The 22,978-nt window shown below is 43.0% G+C and overlaps 1 protein-coding gene across 4 annotated transcripts in view; it reads left to right on the top strand.

Annotated features, from left to right (window-relative positions):
* Positions 1–22,978, top strand: part of LOC120835398 (inositol 1,4,5-trisphosphate-gated calcium channel ITPR1) — a 53,395-nt gene that overhangs the window by 24,898 nt on the left and 5,519 nt on the right. For 3 of the 4 annotated variants that reach the window (XM_040204298.2, XM_040204297.2, XM_078092130.1), the window contains 21 exons: positions 123–307; positions 391–539; positions 631–742; positions 1,185–1,220; positions 4,836–4,883; positions 6,035–6,167; positions 7,452–7,639; positions 11,841–12,024; positions 12,172–12,425; positions 12,914–13,114; positions 13,200–13,310; positions 13,626–13,721; positions 13,864–14,007; positions 14,140–14,247; positions 14,373–14,565; positions 15,910–16,032; positions 18,200–18,375; positions 19,694–19,858; positions 20,468–20,657; positions 20,767–20,859; positions 22,075–22,214. In XM_040204298.2, coding sequence (XP_040060232.1) covers positions 123–307; positions 391–539; positions 631–742; positions 1,185–1,220; positions 4,836–4,883; positions 6,035–6,167; positions 7,452–7,639; positions 11,841–12,024; positions 12,172–12,425; positions 12,914–13,114; positions 13,200–13,310; positions 13,626–13,721; positions 13,864–14,007; positions 14,140–14,247; positions 14,373–14,565; positions 15,910–16,032; positions 18,200–18,375; positions 19,694–19,858; positions 20,468–20,657; positions 20,767–20,859; positions 22,075–22,214 — 3,029 coding nt within the window. The remainder of the gene's footprint in view (positions 1–122; positions 308–390; positions 540–630; positions 743–1,184; positions 1,221–4,835; positions 4,884–6,034; positions 6,168–7,451; positions 7,640–11,840; positions 12,025–12,171; positions 12,426–12,913; positions 13,115–13,199; positions 13,311–13,625; positions 13,722–13,863; positions 14,008–14,139; positions 14,248–14,372; positions 14,566–15,909; positions 16,033–18,199; positions 18,376–19,693; positions 19,859–20,467; positions 20,658–20,766; positions 20,860–22,074; positions 22,215–22,978) is intronic. The other variant, XM_040204299.2, reaches the window with a different exon arrangement.

The following is a 22,978-nucleotide window of genomic DNA, read 5'->3' as shown; positions in this document are numbered from 1 at the left end:
TTGTTTGTATCTTGGTTCATGTGAATTTCACACATTTACTAGAAAGAGTTTTGAGCAAAAACTTACTGGAGCTGATTTATCACGACACACTAATTGTGTACCTATCTGTTTGTACCCGCCAGCCAAAGGCAGAGCGATAGCCATCCCTGTGGACCTGGACAACCAGGTGAACAACTTGTTTGTAAAATCCAACAACATTGTCCAGAAGACAGCCATGAGCTGGAGACTCTCTGCTCGCAATGCTGCCCGCAGGGATTCTGTGGTGACTGCTTCCCGGGACTACAGGAACATCATTGAGAGATTGCAGGTACTGTTTTTGTGATGTTTTCCGCTCACTGGTGCGTGTCAAATTCTTCAAGTTGTTAGAGCATGTATTTTTCTGCACTGCAGGATATCGTGTCCGCTCTTGAGGACCGCCTGCGTCCGTTGGTCCAGGCTGAGTTATCAGTTCTGGTGGACGTGCTACATCGACCCGAGCTGCTCTTCCCCGAAAACACAGACTCTCGTAAGAAGTGTGAGAGCGGAGGTTTCATATGCAAGTAAGTACTGTTAATATCCTCTTCAGCAAAATAGGTCTATTGATGGTGTTTCCATTATGAACTAGACTCATGTAGTCATGTCCTGCTGCAGGCTCATTAAACATACCAAGCAGCTGCTGGAGGAAAATGAGGAGAGACTGTGCATCAAAGTTCTGCAAACGCTACGAGAGATGATGACAAAAGACCGTGGTTATGGAGAGAAGGTAGGGGGAAGTGTGGACATGGTGAGGTGATTTACCTCATGTGCACTGTATAACTGTACATTGACTGTATATTGTGTCAAATAAAATGCATACATACAGTAGTAGGAAATATATTTCCGGTTTAATTTTTTGTTGGGTGGGATTTTGATGCTGGAGCATCAGATTATGGATCCATGTAGGTGTAGTTGTATTTTTTTTGCGTCCCCAGTGAAGGGATTTTGAAGGGAATTGGCTTGTTCTTCCTGTCAGTCACCTCTGTAGTCAGTAGGGCAGGAACGGTTACTTACTCACTGCACCCACCACTGTATGACACCTCACTAATTCTGCTCACTGTGGTAAATATCCACAATTATAACATTTGACTTACAAGTCATGACCGCTGCTTTAGCCTCCTTCTGCCTGTGTTGTTATCTAACCCTGCAAACCCTGTGTTCTCTTTCAGCTCAGGGCCTTTGATGATGAGATGGATATGCCTAAGGTTGTTTCTCCTTTTCTTCTACTTGTGCTCTTGTTTCCCTCAGCTGCTTTTTGTGTACCTCCTAGTTGTTGTTGTTCTTCATCAGTCCTGTAGCAGCTGCTGTGGCTGTGTGTTGTAGGTGGGGGATGCTCTGTGCACAGCTGGTGACAAATAGTGGGCGGTTGATTCCTGCAATACACTGGTGTGCAGATCCACTGAAAGTGGTGAGAAAGAGGAGGGGGGCTAGAGAGACAGAGGGCGATAGGGAGATGTGTGCTGTGGCTGACTGCACGTTGCTCAACAGAGTTGTTATTCCAGCTTCCAAGGTGAGTCACGTGCGGTCCGGGCAAACCGCCAGTGCTACATTTGCATACCTTTTTAAGCACCACATCAAGCAAAAGTCAACCTGGAACATATTTGCTGTATATTTATACACCAGTTCAAGTTTACTGCTTTTATTTTAAACTTAAACCCAGTGCATGTAAGCCGTTGACGAATATAAAAATAAATACATGCGCATATCAATAAGAAATGGAAGGCATAAAAAAAATAGTGAACATAAATAAAAGTGATTAGTGACCTCTCAATAAAATATTGTGGGACGTTTCATATATATATTTTTGTATTGTTTCAAGATAATGCTCAGCTTTTCAAAGGGTGTTTCCCCTGCATATCTCTCAGGTGTGTGTGTGTGTGTGTGTGTGTGTGTGTGTGTGTGTGTGTGTGTGTGTGTGTGTGTGTGTGTGTGTGTGTGTGTGAGACCGTAAGGAGCTGTGGCAGTTATTGAGGCTGTGTCCTAGTTTTCCTTGCCTGAGCGCTGCACGATTCCTGGTCCGCTGCCAAATCTGGGCTGAGGTTACATAAGAACCAGGCTTTTTTTTTTCTCCCTGGAACCCAGCCCCTCGGCTGATGGGTGACCTTCAGCAGTAATTGCCAATGAAAGTGTGGAGGAGCTGTTTACCCACACGTGTGTGTGTGTGTGTTCTGAGAATGCAAGTTGGAATCATTGGGGCTGAGGGGAATTGGGCGAGAGAGATGATCCCTACACACACACACACACACCTGTTAAACATTTCTGTCCTGTCCCCAGCGCGATGTGCCAATCTCCATATTGCTCTTGTCCCTTTTTCCTTTCTGGCTTCTGCTACATCATTAGGAAACAATTTGTCAACTACTCAAAATGTATACACCCCACTTCCATTCACACCTTTTCTCACAAGGATGCAAACACACGCCCACACTGTGTAAACTTAATGGGGTTGGCTGTGAGGGTTTGTACAAGTGTTATATGAAAGTGCGTAGTTGGTTCTCGTCACCCTTTTGAGTAAAGCACTATAGTATGATTTATAGTGAGGTTGGTGACGTCACATAAGGAATGTTAATAAACTTGTATTTTGCATAATAAGCTATTATCAACACATTGAGAGTAGTGCCATTTTCGACCTGCCCAATGTGTGTATACACGTGCTCCAGCGTTGCTAAGTGTCAGGGAGGTGATTATCTGCTGATTTTGTCGCTGTTTGGCTGTCAGGGTTATATAAGGTGTGTGTGTGTGTGTGTGTGTGTGTGTGTGTGTGTGTGTGTGTGTGTGTGTGTCGAAGCAGTTATGCAAGCCCTTGCTGTTTGTAGTAAATCATGTTTCTCCTCCGTGCCTCGGACCTTGGCGGGCTTGTTGGATGAAATGAAGAAGAATATTTTAGATTTTTAAGCTAACTCCCTTTTATAACCCCTGAAGAAACTTCTACAACATTCCCGTCAATGATTTATCCTGTCAGGACAAACATGACTATACAGCGCTGGTGTCTATAGGTCCGTTGCAATTAAATGATGAAGCAATGTTTAAAATTAACGCTGTAATGTGGTAAATTCTCACTCACTCGCAGCCTACAAGACTCAAAAACATGTTTCTTTCCACACTTTCCGAACAAACACAAACTGTGTGTGTGTGTGTGTGTGTGTGTGTGTGGGGGTGGGTGGGTGGGTGTGGTCAAATTGTGAGGCTGATCAGGGGTTTGCCCTGGGGAGTTTCCAGTTGGGTGGAACGCTCTATAGTTGGGGCGGATGTGGTGGCTGTGAGGGGTTACCCTGTGGTGTCTGTGGTCAGACCGGGGAGATAAGCTGCACCGACCTACTCCGATCAGCACATTTCTTTTGTGGTTGGAAGTTGTGACTCAGAGGCTGACTATTGGAAGATGTTGCTCCTCCAGCGTTTGGCTCCCTGACCTGCTACTGAACTCTGCCCTACTACGTTGCCTTACGCTGTCCTTGAGTCCTGACACAAAACCAACAACACAACAGAAGTTGTGTCTCTGGCTGTCTCACTTGGTGACGTGTACGAAGCTCACGAGGTTTGCTCCTCATAAAAGTACTGGAGATATTGGAAATGATGAGAAAGTTGATTAAAGTTAAAAGGTGGCTTTGATATGTACTGAAATTAGTTTTAAGTGTTCTAAAGTGTTTGACAGTCTGCGTTTTACCCCTTTTTCTGTCACATATTGTGAAGATGTCTGTCACTTTCACGTCTTCAAGTAAAGCCCAGCGTTTTCTTGCAGCGTTCTGAGGAAACTGTATTTCGTATGTGTCGTATGTGCTGCCATGTTCAACATTTTCTGTTGGTTTACAGACCAAGTTATTTAACTCTCCAGCATGGTAGCGTGTTGTTTGTGTGTGAGGGGGGTTTATCAGGTTATGATAAGTGAAAAGAGAAATAAAAGCTTCATCTCCGAGACAAAGCGATGCACATCGTGATTGGCGGTCGAATTGGCTAAACTCTTTTGTGAAACAATTTGCAGAGGGTCTCTTATTACCCTTGTTTGTAGTTCTTTCTCTCATCCTCTCTGTCGTTTACTTGCCCTGCCACTTGCCCTTGTGTTTTTGGTGACAGATGGTCACTGTAAGCAGCTCTGAGTCAATGGTTTAGTGACCTGATTCCTTTTGGAGTGTTTATGTAACTCTAACCCCGTCGCCCCTCGCCAATTCTCTCCTCTTGCCTGTCCTTCCAAGTGTGTCGTCTTACATTAAATTTATGTAGAACATTGCCTTTTACCACTTTCTTTATACCCTTGATGATTGCTGTGCCCTGATGAAGGGAAATTGGATACCACAGGGTTGGGTGGGGGGTGAACCATTACGGAAAGTAGAAAGCCGACCTGGTAAAACACCAGACTTCATAGTCCAACCTTGAATATTTGTCAGAGTGGCATGGCATCGTCGCCTCACAGCAAGAAGGTCCTCGGTTTGAAACCATCCAGCGGCCTTTCTGTGTGGTACACTAAATCCTCTGTAGGTGTGTGTGAGTCATTGTTTGTTTGCCTCTGTCACCCCTGTGATTGCTGGGCGGTGGTTCCCCCTCCCTCGCCCGATGTTAGCTGTGATTGAACTGATAGACCTCAGTCAATCTTCTTGCCACTGTGTGCATCTCAGCCATCTAAAACAGCCACAACCATAATGCTTCTCTGGTGTCTAACATGGCAGTAAATGCATGGCAATACCCACCGAGCAGACCTTTGCATTGTCACTGCGAGCCGTTAAAAAGGCTCACCACGTGGTTATTCACCTGACCCTTAACCTGCATGAGTACTAACCCTGTGTTTGTATCTGTTGGACCACTGTGCTCACGCTCCTCACTGCGCCCAGCAGCTGGATCAGAACCAGCCTGAGAAGTTGTTGGAGGACCAGAAGAGGGTAGGTACCTGCGGCAGCATGGCAGCTTCGCTTAAAACATCAATACTTCAGAGATTCAGTGACACGTCCAGTTTTAGACAGGCATTCAATCTTGAATGTAAAATAGCGTTTTTGTGCCTCCTTTTTTTTTTTCCTGCCTGCTTTTTGTGTTTCTAACCACTCCCCTACCCAGCTTAAATGTCACCTAACTAACTACTATTTAACTGAAGGAAGAAAAATAAATCATTTTAATAACCACATCTCCCTGTACCTCCTTCATCTAATGCCTATATTTCAATACAGTGACTCTACAATGGATCGGGTATTTCTGTTAAAAAGCCGTGCTTTAATTCATTTTTCCAGAATAACTATATTGATTGGTTAAGCCATATATAAACATTTTTAATTTAATGTCAATTTTGACTAATTATTCTTGACTCATGACTGAAGAGCAGTATTCCCCATTAAGACTAGGAAATCATATTTTGACTACAGCTGATCCAACCATCCGGTACACACGATGCATACAGCTGACTAACCTGACGAGACAATTATGATAATGGTTCTTTACACTATATAACATCACCTCAACCTCCCAGAGGTTAACCTCCTAGCTGTGGTAGCACAGCTTACACAAAGCTGCATGGAACACCCACAATTAATCATTACTTAAAATTATTACCCCCCCAAAAAATACCCTTTCCCCTCACATTAACCCACAAGACGTCTGGCAGGTAGCTATGGGCTGCGGTTGCCATAACAACAACAAAGTTGTGCTGCTGACGGCTCAACAGTGGATGAGTCAGAGTGGGGGAGGGCCGGCCCAGGTCTGTCTAAGTAAACCCCAGGACCTCACATTGTCACTACACAGGGTCGCTGCTGCTGCTGCTGTTGTTGTTAAACGCATCAGTGTGGGTGGTGAATCATATAAACTTCCAAGGTTTTTTGGCATAAATGTTTGTCACTTCCTTAAATTCAATATTTAAATTGAAATGTTTCTTTCTGAGTGTGGTCGGTATCATTTTCTGAGGCAATCAGGTCTGTTTTGGTGTCTTTGTGTGCAATGCTGACCGTTTCCCTGATGATGCAATTTTATCCTGGTTATACAACTTCGCCCTTCACCGTTGCTGGCTTCACGTCATTACATCCTTCCATTTCTTTCCCTCTCGCAGGGCGAGGCGCTGAGACAGATTCTGGTGAATCGTTACTATGGCAACTTTCATCGAAGTGGTGGGAGGAGGGACAGCCTGACGTCATTTAGCAATGGCCCCCGCAGTCCAGGAGGACCCGGCAAAAATCCATCAGGTGGGACGTTGTTCTTTAATGCTTAATGGCAGAAAGTAATAAGTGAAGTTTAGTTGTTTAGGCCACGAAAACACTAATTTTGACATCTCCCAACCAGCCTATGTTTACGTGAAGTATTCCCCATTGAGACTGCACAATCATCTGTTGATTACAGCTAACAAATGGATGCATGCGTTTGTGCCAGTAATGACAACAACTACTATCAGAGAGCAAAAACTAGATGGACCTTTGCTTTTGGTTTGCTAACATGTGCTCTTCCCCTGAAGCCATAGTAAAACGGCTTCCCGGTAATGTTATATTAGGACTGGAATCCATCTGTCTGGCCCTGAGCCGGTTATCAGCTCTAGAGTTGCATCATGAGCTGCCTCTCGAGCACTCGGAGCGCAACATTCTTATTCCTGCCTGATATCATTTTCATTCTGTAACTATATGTGCAGTCAAAATATGGAATCTCTGTGCAGTGTTTGAGCTTTTGGTTCTGATATGTGTGATGTAACATTTTATTTCGATGGAGATTTTGGAGGACATGTTGGTGCCAGTGGTATGAGCTGTGAGGGGGGTTTCATATAAATTCAGTGTCAACACCAACCTAATAACCACAATGTCTGGGCTTCTGCTGTGGCATGAAAGGCAGTATTTTCACATTCATTGCAACATTGGCGTGACAGCCTTTTGAGCTGCATAAAACGCCATCTATATTTGTGATGACCAATACATATGTTGATTTTTTTTTTAACTGTGGTCAATGACACAGAAACATTAACATGATTCCCTGTTCACCATCTCTCCCATGTGCACCAAGATGTTGGCAAACAGATCACAGGAAATGTTGCCCTCCCCTTGAATGATCCGCTTTTCACTGTTGCTAGGTGACAAGCTGCTACTTTCTGCGAAAACAGTCTTTGCAACCTGTTGAAGTAAGGGCCGGGCTGATCATTCTTTATGTAGTCTGAAGATGAGGCCTCGGAGGGGAAATGTTAACAGTCATGAACAATGAATTACACAATAATGTACAGTTAAACAACCACCACAGCTATAGAAATCCAATTTTATGTAACTGATTTAGAATTTTTTGCCAATTAATCTGCCCCATATGTTAACATCTGGAACTATTGCTAAGCTAATAACATAATAATTTTAGCTCCAGATTTAGCTCTTGGAACTATATTTGATGCGATCTAATTTATGATGTGGACCTTGATTGGAAACTAATTAATTGTATAAACTGTTTACCTCATGCATCTGATTCTGAGCTGGCCTGTCAAACCGTCTCTGTTTCTGCAGTATTAGGGGGTTCTGGGGGCCTGAGTCGTGCCGAAATGAGCCTGGCAGAGGTGCAGTGTCACTTGGACAAAGAGGGAGCCTCTGACCTGGTCATTGACCTCATCATGAACACCACTAGTGACCGAGTTTTCCAAGAAAGCATCCTTCTGGCAATTGCATTGCTAGAAGGTGGAAACACCATCATCCAGGTCAGTTACCCCCTGAATCTCTTCCCATAAACATGTGGGAACTGAAGGGACACACTTGTCTCAATTGTCTACTTTTGAAAAGCTCAACTACCAGATGCCTGAATATATATTATCGTAACATAATACACACTTACCTGTTTAATTTACTGTAACTGATCTGCAGTGTCTAAAGAGCATGGGCTGCTCTGTAAAGGCGCAGCTTATCGTGCAGGTGATCCCGAAAAGAATACAATATGGCATGGATGGTTTTCATTACCAGATCTACAGTACGTGGGTCACTGGGCTGCCACAGCTGCACGTATATATATTACAAGAGCGCCCCAAATCTAGCAAACCATCATTTAGCTAAAGGGCCTCGCCAGCTGCTTTATGAAGTCTGCAGTTTGCTTATAACCGTACATTACAAAGTGCTGTGAATTTTCGCACTCTGAGCTGATGTGTTCATTAGGCAATTTCAAATACTGCTGTTTTCCTATTCGCTTTAACTTGAGCCACTCTTAACTAAATTTGTCTCTGTCTGTTGATCTGTCCCTCTGTCAGTAGCTCTGTCTGTTGATATCCTTGTCTGTCTGTTATCCGCGTCTCTCGGTCTGTCTGTTGATCCCCTTGTCTTCCCATCTGTCTCCCCGTCTGTGTGTCCTTGCGTAAGCACAGGGCTTGCATAATCAGATTAGAGCGAGGAAGCCACTGTGGCGAAGATAATGCTCTGGCTTCCCACGGCCGCTGCAGCGCTACGTCACGTGATCCGTCTGCGTTACATAAGCCCTGTGTGAATGAACAATGAGGAATGTCTCAGCCCAAAGAGCATACCAGCTTTTCCCGCTCCTTTTTGCGCTCTCTTCCCGGCCCAAGCTGGGTCATGCTGGGCCTCCGGAACTGGGGCAGTGGGGAGATGGGGAGGAGGGACGGGGAACGCATAGGAGATTGAGGAGAAACTGGAGCTGCTCTCACCCGTGCGTTCTTAAGTTGGCTGTGAAAATGGATGTTTTTTTCGGGGGAATGTACTCTGTGCGCTGTGCTAGGAATGTGCCACATGGCACAAATATTTGTTGTTTTTTCAGCTACCAGACAATCTCCTTAAAAAAAAAAGAATCCTAAGAAGTGTAAAATGAGCAGAAAAAGTTCAAATTGATTAATCACGCAAACCTTTTCTGTTACCTCAAGAGAAAACTAATTTTGCTCTGTGCTTTCTTTAAGAAAGCTCTCAAGGAATAATGCGTTTTTGTCAGCGTGTTCATCTGACATGCTGAGCATCAATTGGAAATCATGTCCTCTGAAAACACAGTTAACTATTTACTTGTGACGCACAGAAATAAACCACACAGAATAACTCAAGATTACAGGCGCAGTCACTCATTTACACACACTCGTTTATTTTGCTGTCATGCAAAGCTAATGTATAAATGCCTTTTTAGAGGTTTTGGATGTTTTACAGTCAGTGCATTTTAGTGCTTTTGATACTGCTGGCTTCACGCCGATCGTCTTTATTTCTGGTGCATGCCAGTTTCTCTGCGGGAGCAATAACAGATCTCTTAACAGCTGTAAATCGTGTTGTGACATAGCAACTTGTGGCATTTCACTCGGCAGCCATCTGTTGTGCAACCGCGGGGCAATCTGTTTTGTTTCCCTCCAAAGGTCTTGCGTTGCAGGTGCACTCAACCGATATTGCAGAGGCAACACAATGCAGTAGACAAACACCGTTTCAGGAGGGATAACTAAATAGAAAGGTGACTACAGCAAAGAACGGAGGCGACAAAGTAAAAGAGGAGAACCAAGCGGCATTTGGTTTGCATGTGGCCTGACATGAGAGGGAGGGTGAGAGGGAGCGGGAGTATAAATAGCTGTTGCATAACATCCCTTTGTTGATGCCAAGTGGCGGAACGGAAGGAGAGAAGGGAAAGCGTGATGACCTTGTTTTTCAGTGTTATCCGCCCCACCTTCCCCGCTCCTCTTCGTCTCATTCCGCTCAGGGTTTGTCTCCATGGATACAGACAGACACTGTTTACCCAACACGGTAGGGGGCCGCTGAGATGCTCCTCTCTCTCCTTCATCCGCAGTTAGTTTTATTCCATTTTCTTGTTGACCAGCGTGTGTTACTTCATCCATAACGTCATCCCTCCCCACGCCCCTCTCGTCCTTGCTTTACGAAACGCAGGTGGTGTCTTGATGAGGCTGCACAGTCATCGGGTGTGTAATGACCAGCATCGAAACACTTGAGATGCAGCGATTGGGTTAGACGTGAAGGTTTAGGTTTTCATTTAGTCAATTTTAGACACCGCCACATAGAAAATTCTACGATATGATAGCGAAATGAAAAGTGTTCTACAGTATTCTTCGTTAAGGTTTTCCAGCTTTATGTACAAGCTGTGAGTTCAGCTCAGTTCTTAGAAACAGACAGTTTAAAAACATATTCTTTCCGTGTGCTTCTGTCTGTGTTGGACCACATTGGACACAATAATGAATAAGTGCAACATAACCAAGAGGTTTACCTCTCAGCCTCCATCTATCACACAAGCTCAACTTTACCGCAGTGAAACATCGAAGCTCAGCCAACCCTGATCGCTGAGATGAAACAGGCCTGCTGGTGTTAGTCCTGCCAACCCTGACCGCTCTAACCCGGGGAATCCCGGTGGTCCGGTCTGCAATATTATGGAAAGCATAGGCAGTAGACTGAATGTGATTACATATGGAAGAGGTACGAAGGCCCACGCTTTTAGTGGCCCGTAGGCCCGCCTGTATTGTGAGCAGAGACGGACCGGAATGACCATCGCCTCCCTCCTCAGGCACGCTGTGAGATGTGAGCTGTGTTGCTAGCGGTTCAGCTAATCCCCGTCTCCACTCTCGCCACACTGTCATCAGGCTGGTAATTGTATGACGGCCTCGCTCTGCAGCCCCCCCCGGCTTGGCAGAGTGTGTACGTGCAAGCAGAGTGCTCCGTGGTGGAGGGCCGGGTTGGGGCACGGTGAGGCTCAGGAATCTGCTTTGGCGCACAAGCAGAGAATTATGTCATTGTTTCTCCTGAAAGCAACACAGTGTAGTAGAAAGAATTGAAAACGTTGTTAGCTGTGCTCTGATTCCTGTTGATTGGCTGCATACGCTGTCTAGTTTAAGCAACTCGATTGGCTTGTCAGTATTCTAAATCTGGAATGAAAAATGCTTTTTTCATGCTTTTCAATGATCAGTACAAACAGCCACAGTCTCCTTGAAGTAGGAGAAGCGAAGCTTGTTTTGGACATTTTTCTTAACGTTTTCCTTGTGACTTTCATTTGTTTGTTTTCCTTAACAGCACAGTTTTACATTTAACCTGAAAAGGCAGATGATTATGTAATGACTTTGAGCACTGTCCTAGATGCTGTCTGATAACATTCCCTTCATATCTCTCTCTCAATCATCTGCTTTTTTTCTCCCTTTTTTCACTCCCTTGTTCCCTCTTTGGTGTTTGTTTTTCGCCTGCTGGTTAAATTTCCCAGTCCCCACCATTCCTGTTTGTTTATCTGTGTAAGTACGCCGGACGTCTCCCTCATGTGTCACTTATCATACAGTAAGTTTGGCGAGGGTGTTTCTGTTGGTCAAAGCCTTTTCCGTAGACTGCAGCAGATAATGCCTCTTACATAATCACAACAACCGCCCTGTCTCTGAAACATGGTTTTATGTTGCGCTCGCAGGCTCAAATATGTTCCAACTTTGTATAACCCCCTTCTAACAGCCGTAACTGCAGCGTTTAAACCCTCCCATGTTAGTAGATCCGGACTTGCTTCATTATAGTTAGATGTTTTGCGAAGGTCCAGTCAAGATTGTTTAAACAAACAGACCTTAAAGTCCATGTTTCCATTTTCATATTTTGACCTTAGTTCCCAGCACTCTATATAACTCATCAGTGTCCTAATACAAACTTGCAGGGGGAAATCAAGTTTTGATTATGTAATACATTTGGTAATTGATATTAAGGCTGCAACAAATGGCTATTTAGATAAGAGATTAGTTTTAGATCTTTACCATTTTAAAAAGGTGAAATTTAACTTTTTCTTTTAAAATGGTATGAAATGGTGACAAGCATTCACATGCAGAGATGTTGGAACAAGCAGAACTTGTGTTTTTGTTTGAAGAATGATTGACATGATTAAGCGATTAGCAAAATTGCTTTCAGCAGACCATGAGATCCATAATCTCTCATTTTCCTGTCCTTGTTTTTTGTGTCCAGCGTTCGTTATTTTGCCGTCTGACAGAAGACAAGAAATCCGAAAAGTTCTTCAGGGTTTTCTATGACCGGATGAAGCTGGCCCAGCTTGAGATTAAAGCCACGGTGACGGTAAATACCAGCGACCTGGGAAACCGAAAGAGAGATGATGACAGCCAGGACAAAGACGTCCCTGTACGCAAAAAAGGTCAGAGGTCACATACTGTGGTCTGAATTTATGAATTTAAGTCCGGTTGTCACCAACACAGGATGCTAAGATGATCTACAATTATATCCCAGGTGAACTTTGTTTATATGGCTTTCAACTCCTTTCCTTTTGCCTGTCTCTGTTTAGCTAGAGACTCAGCGGTGGTCATGACGGAGGATGTGAAAGAGCAGCTCTTGGAGGCCTCGACTGCCACCAAGAAGGCCTTTAACTCATACCGGCGTGAAGCCGACCCCGATGACCACTTCAACTCCGCCGATGGTCAACACAGCACTGGGGACAAGAACCAGGACGAGGGAGAAATGAGTTTTGTAATTGTGATCATGCAGCCCATCCTTCGCTTCCTCCAGCTGCTTTGTGAGAATCACAACCGGGACCTACAGGTGGGACAAACTCCCTTTCAGTCAGATATTCATTAGAGAGGATTGGCTACCATGCCTTCCTTTAACAAACCATTGTTTTGCTATCTTATACAGGCATTCTTTTGCATCTTTGCTGCAGGTCTCATGGTTTTCTTACCAATGCTAAATCCCTTAATCATCGTTGTCCTGTGTGTGAGAGGCCTGTTTGACTTCTGTGGCAACGCTTTAAAAAAAAGTGGAACATTACTTTTTTTATATTGTAAGAAAATATGTTTCAGGCGGTGCACACATCTTTGTGGGAAAATTACAGCCCAAAATGTGTGCCCAGTGCCTTCTGGCTCTGATGGAACAGTTCAGCCAAAAAAAGCCTTACGGATGCAAACTGGTTCTACAACATTAACTGAGTTGTAACTAAGTGAAAAACTCTTTGGTTTTGATTGATTTATTTTTGGTTTGTATCCACTTCGCTCAATCCCAGTGACACCAACCCAACCACTTTATCTCCTCAGAATTTCCTTCGCTGTCAAAACAACAAGAACAACTACAACCTTGTGTGCGAGACTCTTCAGTTCTTGGACTGTATCTGCGGCAGCACCACGGGGGGTCTCGGCCTACTGGGACTGTACATCAACGAGAAGAACGTAGCCCTCATCAACCAAACTCTGGAAAGTCTCACAGAGTATTGCCAAGGCCCCTGCCACGAAAACCAGGTAGGTAAAGACACCGTGCCAGGGGGCGGTGTTTGGATGAGGGCTTCTAGCCATCTTTTTTTTATGATTTTTTAATGTCGTTCAGAATTGCATTGCCACACACGAGTCCAACGGAATTGATATTATAATCGCCCTCATCCTGAATGACATCAATCCACTCGGGAAAAAGCGGATGGACCTGGTGTTGGAGCTCAAGGTGAGAAAGGCTTAATGTGAACAATCCATTCCTTATATTTTAGTGTATAGTGTGCACCAAAAATTTTTGAAAAAATAAACTGTAGTACTTTCTTTTCCCTGCAGCATGGAATATAACTAACTGCTTAGTATATAACAGCAGGGCATTAATTTCTCTGAGTTACACTAACTGGTGCGCTGCTCTTCCAATGCAAATATTTGAGTTCTTTTTCCAAGAGCATCAGGGTTTCAGTTTTCCTTGAATGCAGAAACTGACAGTTCTTAGTATTGCAGCTATTTTCCTCCGCCTGCTTAGTCTCTTTTGTCCCACTTTTAGAATAATGCGTCCAAGCTGCTGCTTGCAATTATGGAGAGCCGTCACGACAGTGAGAACTCCGAGAGGATCCTGTACAACATGAGGCCTAAAGAGCTGGTGAGGAGATGATGTTGTACATCTTGTCCTTCTCTTGGTTGATTTTTCTATAACAAATACAACTATCGCTAACGGCTATCGCTTTAGCTACTCAGCGCCACAGAGTACGGAATTGTGTTTGTGTGTGTGTTTCCCTGTCCAGGTGGAGGTGATAAAGAAAGCCTATTTACAGGGAGAGGTGGAGTTTGAGGACACAAATGAGGAGGATGATAACGGGGAAGAGGAAGAACACGATGCTGCCTCACCCCGAAATGTTGGACATAACATCTACATTTTAGCTCACCAGGTCTGCTGTTCCTCTCATGCATCAATTTCTCATCCATCATCCATATCCATGCAGGAATGTGATGAGACATGGATACTCCTTGTTTGGGCGTTTTTAAGCCACGCGCTCCCTTTGGTGTGTTCTTTTGTACAGCTGGCGCGTCATAATAAGGAGCTGTCCTTGATGTTGAAGCCAGGAGCGACCAGTGGAGAGGGAGATGAGGCCTTGGAGTTCTACGCCAAACATACCGCTCAGATAGAGGTCATAAAATTCAACTCTTGTCCCAGAGTCTGAAGTAGAATTTCACATATTCTACAGTTGTTGTTTTTTTATGACAACAATGTTGACCTACAGATGCCAAGATGATGGTGTGTATCTCTATTCAGATTGTGCGTCAGGACCGCACCATGGAGGAGATTGTGTTCCCCGTGCCCAACATCTGTGAGTTCCTGACCTCCGAGTCGAAGCTGCGAATCTACTTCACCACAGAGCGAGACGAGCAGGGCAGCAAGATCAACGACTTCTTCTTGCGAGCCGAGGACCTCTTCAATGAGATGAACTGGCAGAAGAAACTCAGAGGTGGGATCAAGATGGAGCTTGTGTTGTGCACATAGTGGTCAGTTATGTCAAATGAGGCCCGACGACCTTTGTACAAATAGACAATTCAGAGGTTCATCGCTCACCTCGATTTGACGGAATAAACTCTTGTTAGGTGCTACACAAACAATTGAAGGACAGTATTTGGTGAGGAGTGCAAACACGCTTAAATGATGCTCAATCCACATTATTATTAGTTAATAACAAATTAGTTTGTTCGGTTTATATTTAAAGCAAAAAAATGTAATTTCACCACATCACAAAATTCTATTGGTATTATTTCTTTTTTAGTTTGAAAATCAAAAATGATAAATATATTCTGTATTTTGTCTTGAAGTAATGAATATTACTTCAACTGTAAAAAATACTCACCTTAGAGACTGTGGAACCAATTAAACTTGATATATTACTAAATCATCAAAACCGGTTGGTGTTTTGCATGTTTCCTCTCAGTCCAAAGACGTGCAGCTTTGGTAAATCGTGAAACTCCAGTTAACTGTCGGCGGGAATGTTGGTGGGTGACTGCGTGTGCCGCTGACAGGCTGGTGAGATGTCCAGTGTGTATCGTGTGCATGCTGGGACAGATCTCTAACCTCATTTATGGAAAACAAAAGTGTATGTGTGTGTGTGAGACTGTCTAAAAGCAGACCGGGGCTTTCCACATGCTGTGAGTGGTGAAACGTTTGTACATTAACCTTATGAATCACAACTGAGAGCGTGTGCGCTCCCTTATACAAACTTGCATATACAGCGCGGCACTTCAAATGCACGCACAAGACTCCAGAACAGGGAAATAGAAACATTTTATTTCTATTTACCTCCTCCAGAAAATATTTCTGTGTTTGAAAGTGTTTTATTTATTTTTCTCAATTGTTTTTACTATCGACATCTCAAACATTAATGTTGGTTGGTTTATCTTTTTTTTTGTCAAAAATCCAAACTTGATGCAACATTATTTTCTGTATGTAGAGGAAGAACCGAGCAAGTTAAGGTCAACTCTCACACCAACAGCTTGTTATGCAATAATCAATTTAGTGCTAAAACAATTAATTGACCAAACATTCAACAGAAGTTAAACTGTATGAACTAATTACTTTCATCATCATCATTACAAATATTCATCCTAGTTTCCTAAATGTGAGTGTTTTCCATCTTTCTGTGTTTTTTTTATCATTTCAATGGATCATCTTTTGCTTTTGAACTATATTTGGACAATTTTGGTGACCTTGCAATCCTAGAATTTACTAACGTAATACAACATTTCTTAACAAAATCTATCTAAAATCATATGGTGCAAAAATAAATTCTCACTTTACCTCCCCCCAGCCCAACCGGTGCTGTACTGGTGCTCCAGAAACATGTCTGTGTGGAGTAACGTCTCCTTCAACCTGGCTGTGCTCATGAACCTGCTGGTCTGCTTCTTCTACCCCCTGGAAGGTGTACATGCAGGTCAGTCGCATACGAGAAGACACCAGTGACAGAACATGCTTTTTAAAACTCAGCCCTGACCCCTCTTACATCCTGTCACTACAATCTCACTTTTCTAGTGGCTCAAACATTTTTCAATGTCTGTGTGCTTTTTGCTGCAGAGTAGACATCCGTTTAGCCCTGGACATTTTTCATGCAGATGTGTGTATTTATTGCACTGCTGTTGCATACATTTTTTGACCTCTTTTTTTTCTCTCTGCTACTAATTGCCTATTAGATTCTACAGTCTGCACTAACATGGCTTTTTGAAAAGGCTTGGTATACAGTGATGGGATTTATTGAATTTTCAGCACTAGTTTCTGCACCCAGAAATAAGACGTCAAAGCGAAACTGCTTGTTTTCGCTTAATTCCAGTTCTATCATTTGGATTTCAACTTTTTCTTCTGTAAAGCCATGAAACATGTGCTAAATTATTGTAAGTTGCTTTGGATAAAAGCGTCAGATAAATGGCACGTAATGTAATAATGGTAACCATCCACAGAAATGGACTTTAAAGAGCCAACTCTCCATCCAGCCTCAGCATGGGCCTCCTGATCTCCTTTTTGTTACAGTGTTCTGATCTGCTCACCAGGAGCAGACTTATGAAGGCCTTTACCTTTGTTTTAGACGCACCCGTGCAGGCTATCCTCAACTCAACCCGTGTTCTCAAAGCCTGAGCACATATTTGACTTTCATAGTACCTTTTAAAGTTGCATCAACAACGCTTACATGGCCTCAAGCTCATTTTGATCTCAGACACACCTGTAAAGCTTACTAGTGTGGTTGGGTCTGTAGATGGGTGCATCTAATCATTCTAGGGTATGACTAGTGCCTAGTCCCACTAGGTATGAATTTGCCTCTTTATCACAGTTCTCAATCTGTGCTTAAAATCGGCGCTTCAGTATGTGTCTCCAGGTCATATTTTGCCATGATGACTCACGATGAATACGATACTAATGTCGCTGTCGTTTTACACCCTCAAAAATATAATCAAGATTTCAAAATGTGCCAGTGAACAAGGGTGCTTACTTTCTAAAGTTATTTGACATCTTATCCACTTATCTGTTGGAGTTGTGAGCTATGCTCTGTTATCTTTGTATGAAGTACAAAGTGTTATGTTAGCACTGCATTGAAAAATAATATAATTCAAAAGTTGAAACAATCATAGAGAAATGTTGACATGACTCAAATTCCCACTGGTCTCTAGACAATGTAAAACATAGACAACATGTGATTTTACAGGGAGTTATTATCCATCTGCACATAAACACAGTGCAAGGGAGCTAGAAAGCTTATGAGTGCACGTAAGCACCGGAGCCGTGTGTTGCCCCCGGCCAGTTCCTCATGAATCTTTCAGCTGAGGTATTTTTAGAGATGACAGTTCTGTAAGTGGCACCTGCCATGTGATCTCCACGGGGATTCGATGGGAGAGAAATACGGTGGGAGAGAAGGAGACAAGGTGGGAGGAGAGGAAGTAGGGGAGGAAAGGAGTGGTTGTTCCCTTATCCGCAAGTTTTCTCATTCACTTCCACTCCCACCCAATGGGTTTTTCTTAAACCTCGTAGTTCTGCCCCATTTTCTTTTTCTTTCACAATTATCTTTTGATCCTTTTTCTTTCTTTCCAAAATCAACACTTTCTTTCATGTACCTTTTTTTTTTTCTTTTTTTTTTTTTCTTTGTTATTCGAGCACTCTGGCCAGTGAACATGTGGCGCTCACTAACATTGACACAAGCGCACATGTTAGCCCTTTGTTTTAAGAAAGTGGGGTCAGTAACCGAGAAGAAGGCTTTTTTTTTAGGCTGATCAAACCTGACCGGTTTTTGTCAGTGATTTGTTGCCACATGAAACCCTGACTAGCACACTAATCCTGGATTTACTTTGGGATCAAGGGAAGCATAAGGTCGGCTCTCACCAAAGCTTAAAGCCCACAAATACAAAAAAAGTGTAACTGACTCTTCGAGTTCAAAGTTACACTAATTAAGGCCCAAGGCAACATCTGGGCAAGCTGTGCTGTAATCTTGCAATATCAATCATTAATATTGTATGTATGACCTATTCCCTCTGATACACGGTTGTCAAAGAGCACAATTGTGGCAAGTGTCTGTAAATGCTTGCATGTGCATTAATACCTGTATCGATCTTCTGCAGGTATGCTGGATACACACCTGTCCGCCCTGCTGTGGATGGGAGTTTTGGCAACCCTGGCCATTGTTATTATCATGCCCCAACCGCTGGGCATCCGCGCCCTCGTCATTATCAGCATCCTGCGTCTCATCTTCTCTGTTGGCCTGGAGCCCACTCTCTTCCTTCTGGGCTCCTTCAATGTAAGTGATCTGCTTCAAATAGTTAGTTCACCCAGATTACTCGTCATACATACATCATATTGGGTCGTCGTTGCGCAGGGGGTAGAGCGGGTGCGCTGGGAACCGCAAGGTTAGTGGTTCAAGTCCCGGCTGCCCCATGTCTCAATTCGAAGTGTCCCTGAGCAAGACACCTAACCCCTAATTGCTCCCCAGGCAAAAATGTGAAAAAGCCATGGTTTTAAAGTGTAATGTAAGTCGCTTTGGCTAAAAGTGTCAGCTAAATGACCTGTAATGTAATACAGTTAGTTGTGGTTTATTGTCCAGGATGTTGAGAGATCCATCTCTGAAATGTGTGTTGCGACTCAGATTCAATAGAAGGAAATGGAATTCTGTGGAGCTGAAACAATTGCTTATTTAACACGCAATTATTTCTATTTCCTGCTTCTGAAATGTGAGGATTTCTGGAAGTTAGTTTGTTCTTCCTGTTTTTAGACATTCCATTCACTCAAAATGAATTGAGATTTTGAAATGGAAATTTATTTTCAGAAACAGTGTCCACGGATACTCCAAATACTTAATTACACCGTCTGTATTGGAACGAGTATCTACATATTTTTTTTCCCTACTCACACACACATTACAACATGTACTTTCACAAGCTGAGAAACCTCCACCGCACTAGTTCCAGTTCTTCTTTCACACACATGCCCACTTGGCAGGCTGGTGCACCGTCTGCCTGTGGTGATGCCCCCTTGGCACCATACTTCCTCTTGGCAGTACGTGAAGTGCGTCACTTAGCGAGAGCAACACCCCTCCTGCACCCACTAGAGATGTCTAGATGTGCTCCTAACACACACACACACACACACACACCCCTGGATTAACCCTCGCTTTAACTGCTTCACTGACCTGTACAAAATAAACTGGGTTATTGTGAGAGATCAGGTTAATTCAGGGAATCAGAGAGCACGTCACCATGGACTGCAGTAACCAGGTTACCCTCAAATCTAGTTTACACGCAGCTGGTCAGTAGTCAGATGTCTCCCTGATTGTGTGTTTGACATTTTTGAACCATGTGTTTTCGTTTTCTTTGCAGCTGTGTGGGATTTTCAAATAGCACCCAATAGTGTCAGTATCATTCTTAGTCAGACGGAACATTTCATTAAAATGTATCATGTGCATCCAAGAAAATCCTTTTCAGAAACTTGTGTAAATAATGATGAGTAGTTCCGGTTCCTGCGGCATGCATCCAGGGTGGTGAAGTTAACTAGGTTAAATCAAGTTACTGCAGAAAGTGAACAATAAGCAGGTTACTACATACATTGACTTGATCTTCCAGGTGTGCAATAAAATCATCTTCCTGATTAGTTTTGTGGGGAACCGAGGAACCTTCACGCGGGGTTACAGAGCCATGGTGTTTGACTTTGAGTTCCTCTACCACCTCCTTTACCTCATCATCTGCTCACTGGGAGTGTTTGTTCACGTCTTTTTCTACAGTCTGCTGGTGAGAGAAACCCCCCCCACACACACACACACACTGTAAATACACACACACACAATTACTCTAAAGGGAAGCAGATTTTGTGTAAAACCATAAGTCAAGAATTACTTTTCTCTGAAAAGCCATAGCTTCCCATTTCGGTGGATTCCCCGACCAGTCCTAACTGCCTTATTTAATGGTGTTTCTGCTTTTTGCCTTGTTGTTGAGTAGTTCACTTCCTCAGGTCTGCTTTATAACATGTTAGACCGAAAATGCAAACACTGAAAGGTCGTCCAACCAGCCAGGCCAAGCAGCTCCTCTTCAGATGCACTGGGACATATTTTCAATAACAAGTCATTTATGCCGGACAGAAATCTGAGGATTCATTGTAAAAGAAAACAAAGTGTTAAAGGCACAAAATTAATCCAACAAACAAATGTGTTTCTTACAACTTGTACTTTCTTGTGTAACTTCCCATTGTAGCTTTGTAGCAAACGCTGGTTTCCTTGTAGGTAAAAGATGTTCGTATGTAAACCAAATGAATACACCATATGTTGACAAAAACTCAATTTCGCATGAATATAGTGTTGGATATATGTCCTTTTTGTTTCATAATGTGTTTTGCCTCTGTAGCTGTTTGACCTGGTATACAGAGAAGAAACCTTGCTGAATGTTATCAAGAGTGTGACTCGTAACGGACGCTCGATCGTGCTCACCGCCGTGCTGGCGCTCATCTTGGTCTACCTGTTCTCCATCGTTGGCTACATTTTCTTCAAAGACGACTTCATCCTGGAGGTGGATCGTATTCCCAACACAACTCTGAGTGAGGGCACATTTGATGGCTTTTAATAATTCTGACATGACCGCAGATTGTAGGTTTTTAATTTTGAAAAGACGAGAAAGCTTGTACAACTTTTGATCCTACTCTCTAGAAAATGGAGCCAGTCTGGCCGGTGAGTTCCTGTCTGCAGGAATGTGTCCGGGAGGAACTGACGAGAATTGCACCACGGAAGCCCTGCAGGAAGGTGAAGACAACTCCAACACTGGGTTTTATTTAATAAAATTTCAATATTTCAATAATTAAAAGCAAATCATATTGTAAAAATAAGTATTTCAATGTTATGAGTTATTTTGTGGATTACGTGTCATCGATCATACAACAAAGTAGTTTGGGGAACGACAGTTTGGAAAAGAACAGTTTATAATGTGGTTATTTTAGTTGCAGGGTTAGAAAAGCTCGGGGTGAAAGTTTCTAGGCTGTTCAGTGTTTAAAAGGTGAAGTGGTTCATGTAGGAATTGTTCATGTTGTCTGGAATAATTACTTGAGGATCACCCTGAAGTTTTGGGGAATCATCCATTGCCCTTTCAGGAAAAAACTAGGTTTCCTTTTTTTAGTTGCATTCTTTCTGCAGATTCACACCAATTCACAATTGAATTCATGTGACTCCTTATAACTGTCACATAACTGCCAAAAAACTCATGTGACCTCAATGGACCTAAAATAAAGTCAACATGTGACCCTGTTTGTTCCCTCGGCCTCAAGCCAAGTCATAAAAACTCTCTAATGATTTGGCCAATGATGAACACATGTTAGTAGGGCCATTTAACCAAGTCACGGTAATTTGTCCATTTACTCTAAACTTTACCAAATTAGTTAAATATTTAATATTTTGTCTAACCTTCGTCTCACTGTGAACCCGAACAGGTAAACAAAGTTCCAACAGATGATACATTTAGCAAATAAACCAAGGATATTTCGATAGCAGTTCATACCTTGTTCATGCAGATGTCTAATATTCATTTCCACTCAGAGGTTTTCTGCTTGGATTGTCTATCATAACTCATTTGGGTCTATGCTTGATATACCGGTATATTGTGCTTGTTATGATCATATCATTGAATACTATAACACTACACTTATCATGAATATGGCATGAGGTGTTTACATTGTTGTGGAAAATAACATAGTTAACTATTAAATCATCATGATTTCTGAATAAAAGTAACCTTAGTACTACCTGCATGATGAGGAAATTACGTGAAATGTAAATTGCCCTGCGTAATAATTTTGGATCACATGAGTTAGATTAATAGGTATAATGAGCCACAGTTTGATGCTTCTGATGTTACATTAATTAAAAAAAGAATAGGTCCTAGTTGTCCTAAGCATTACGGTGTAAATGACCTTCTCTTTATATATATATATATATATACACACACTTTCCTCTTTGCCTCTGCAGATTTGGTGGCTGAGAGTGAGGAGGACAGTGACATGGAGCGGACGTGCGACTCTCTACTTATGTGCATCGTTACTGTGCTGAGTCACGGCTTGAGGAGCGGAGGAGGTGTAGGGGATGTACTCCGCAAGCCTTCCAAAGAGGTAAATGTAGCTCTAAAGATAGGACGTGTGTGTGAGTCGGTCACCCGCAGCTGCAGAGCGAGGGTCATGTGAGCTGGCTACGAGCCCACAATGTGCTGAACTTGTTTTTTTTTTTTAAAAGAAGAAAAAAAAGGTTTCACAACGTTTCCTTGCAGCTGCACTTCTTCCGCCTTTTGTCGAAGTCAAACCTCAAGATAGATTTCCACCGAATTCAGACTCCCCACTAATGATTTCGAAAGAGGATGTGAATATCTGCCTCACATATTCAAAGAGCAACTCAGGCCAAAGAGTCGCATATTCAACCCACAAAATCCAGAATGGGTGGGCGGGTGGCTAAGTACTTTGTTGCTTCAAAACAAGCGCGACCCACATGTGTTTGAATGTGTGTCACTTCCTCAGGCTGGTGACCATTACTTTGAAAGGATTAACTCAAATGGAAAATTAGTAAATTAAATTCACTAATGCACTTATAGCACACTATGTGGACGTTGACGTCCATTGTGCCTCAATTGGCTAATGATGTGCTACACGGACGGGACGAGGCTGCATCAGGTCGACCGGCTCTGTTACTGTAGCATCTGGCAGGTTTCACTTGTGGTCTTGTGTTTCCATTAACGCCCATGACGACTAAGCTTAACCTCTTTTTAAACTCATAACATCCTACACATATGTTTATTCGAGGCTCTTTCCTATGGGTCATTGTCTACCACAATAAAGTCACATATCTCTTTTGTTCAATTTACTCTAAATTGTTCCCTGTTTTC

The sequence above is a fragment of the Gasterosteus aculeatus genome, chromosome 17 (assembly GCF_964276395.1).
Source record: "Gasterosteus aculeatus chromosome 17, fGasAcu3.hap1.1, whole genome shotgun sequence".
In the NCBI taxonomy this organism is placed as follows: domain Eukaryota; kingdom Metazoa; phylum Chordata; class Actinopteri; order Perciformes; family Gasterosteidae; genus Gasterosteus; species Gasterosteus aculeatus.
The sequence above is the reverse complement of the archived record's forward strand: the minus strand, read 5'-3'. Positions and strand labels throughout refer to the sequence as shown.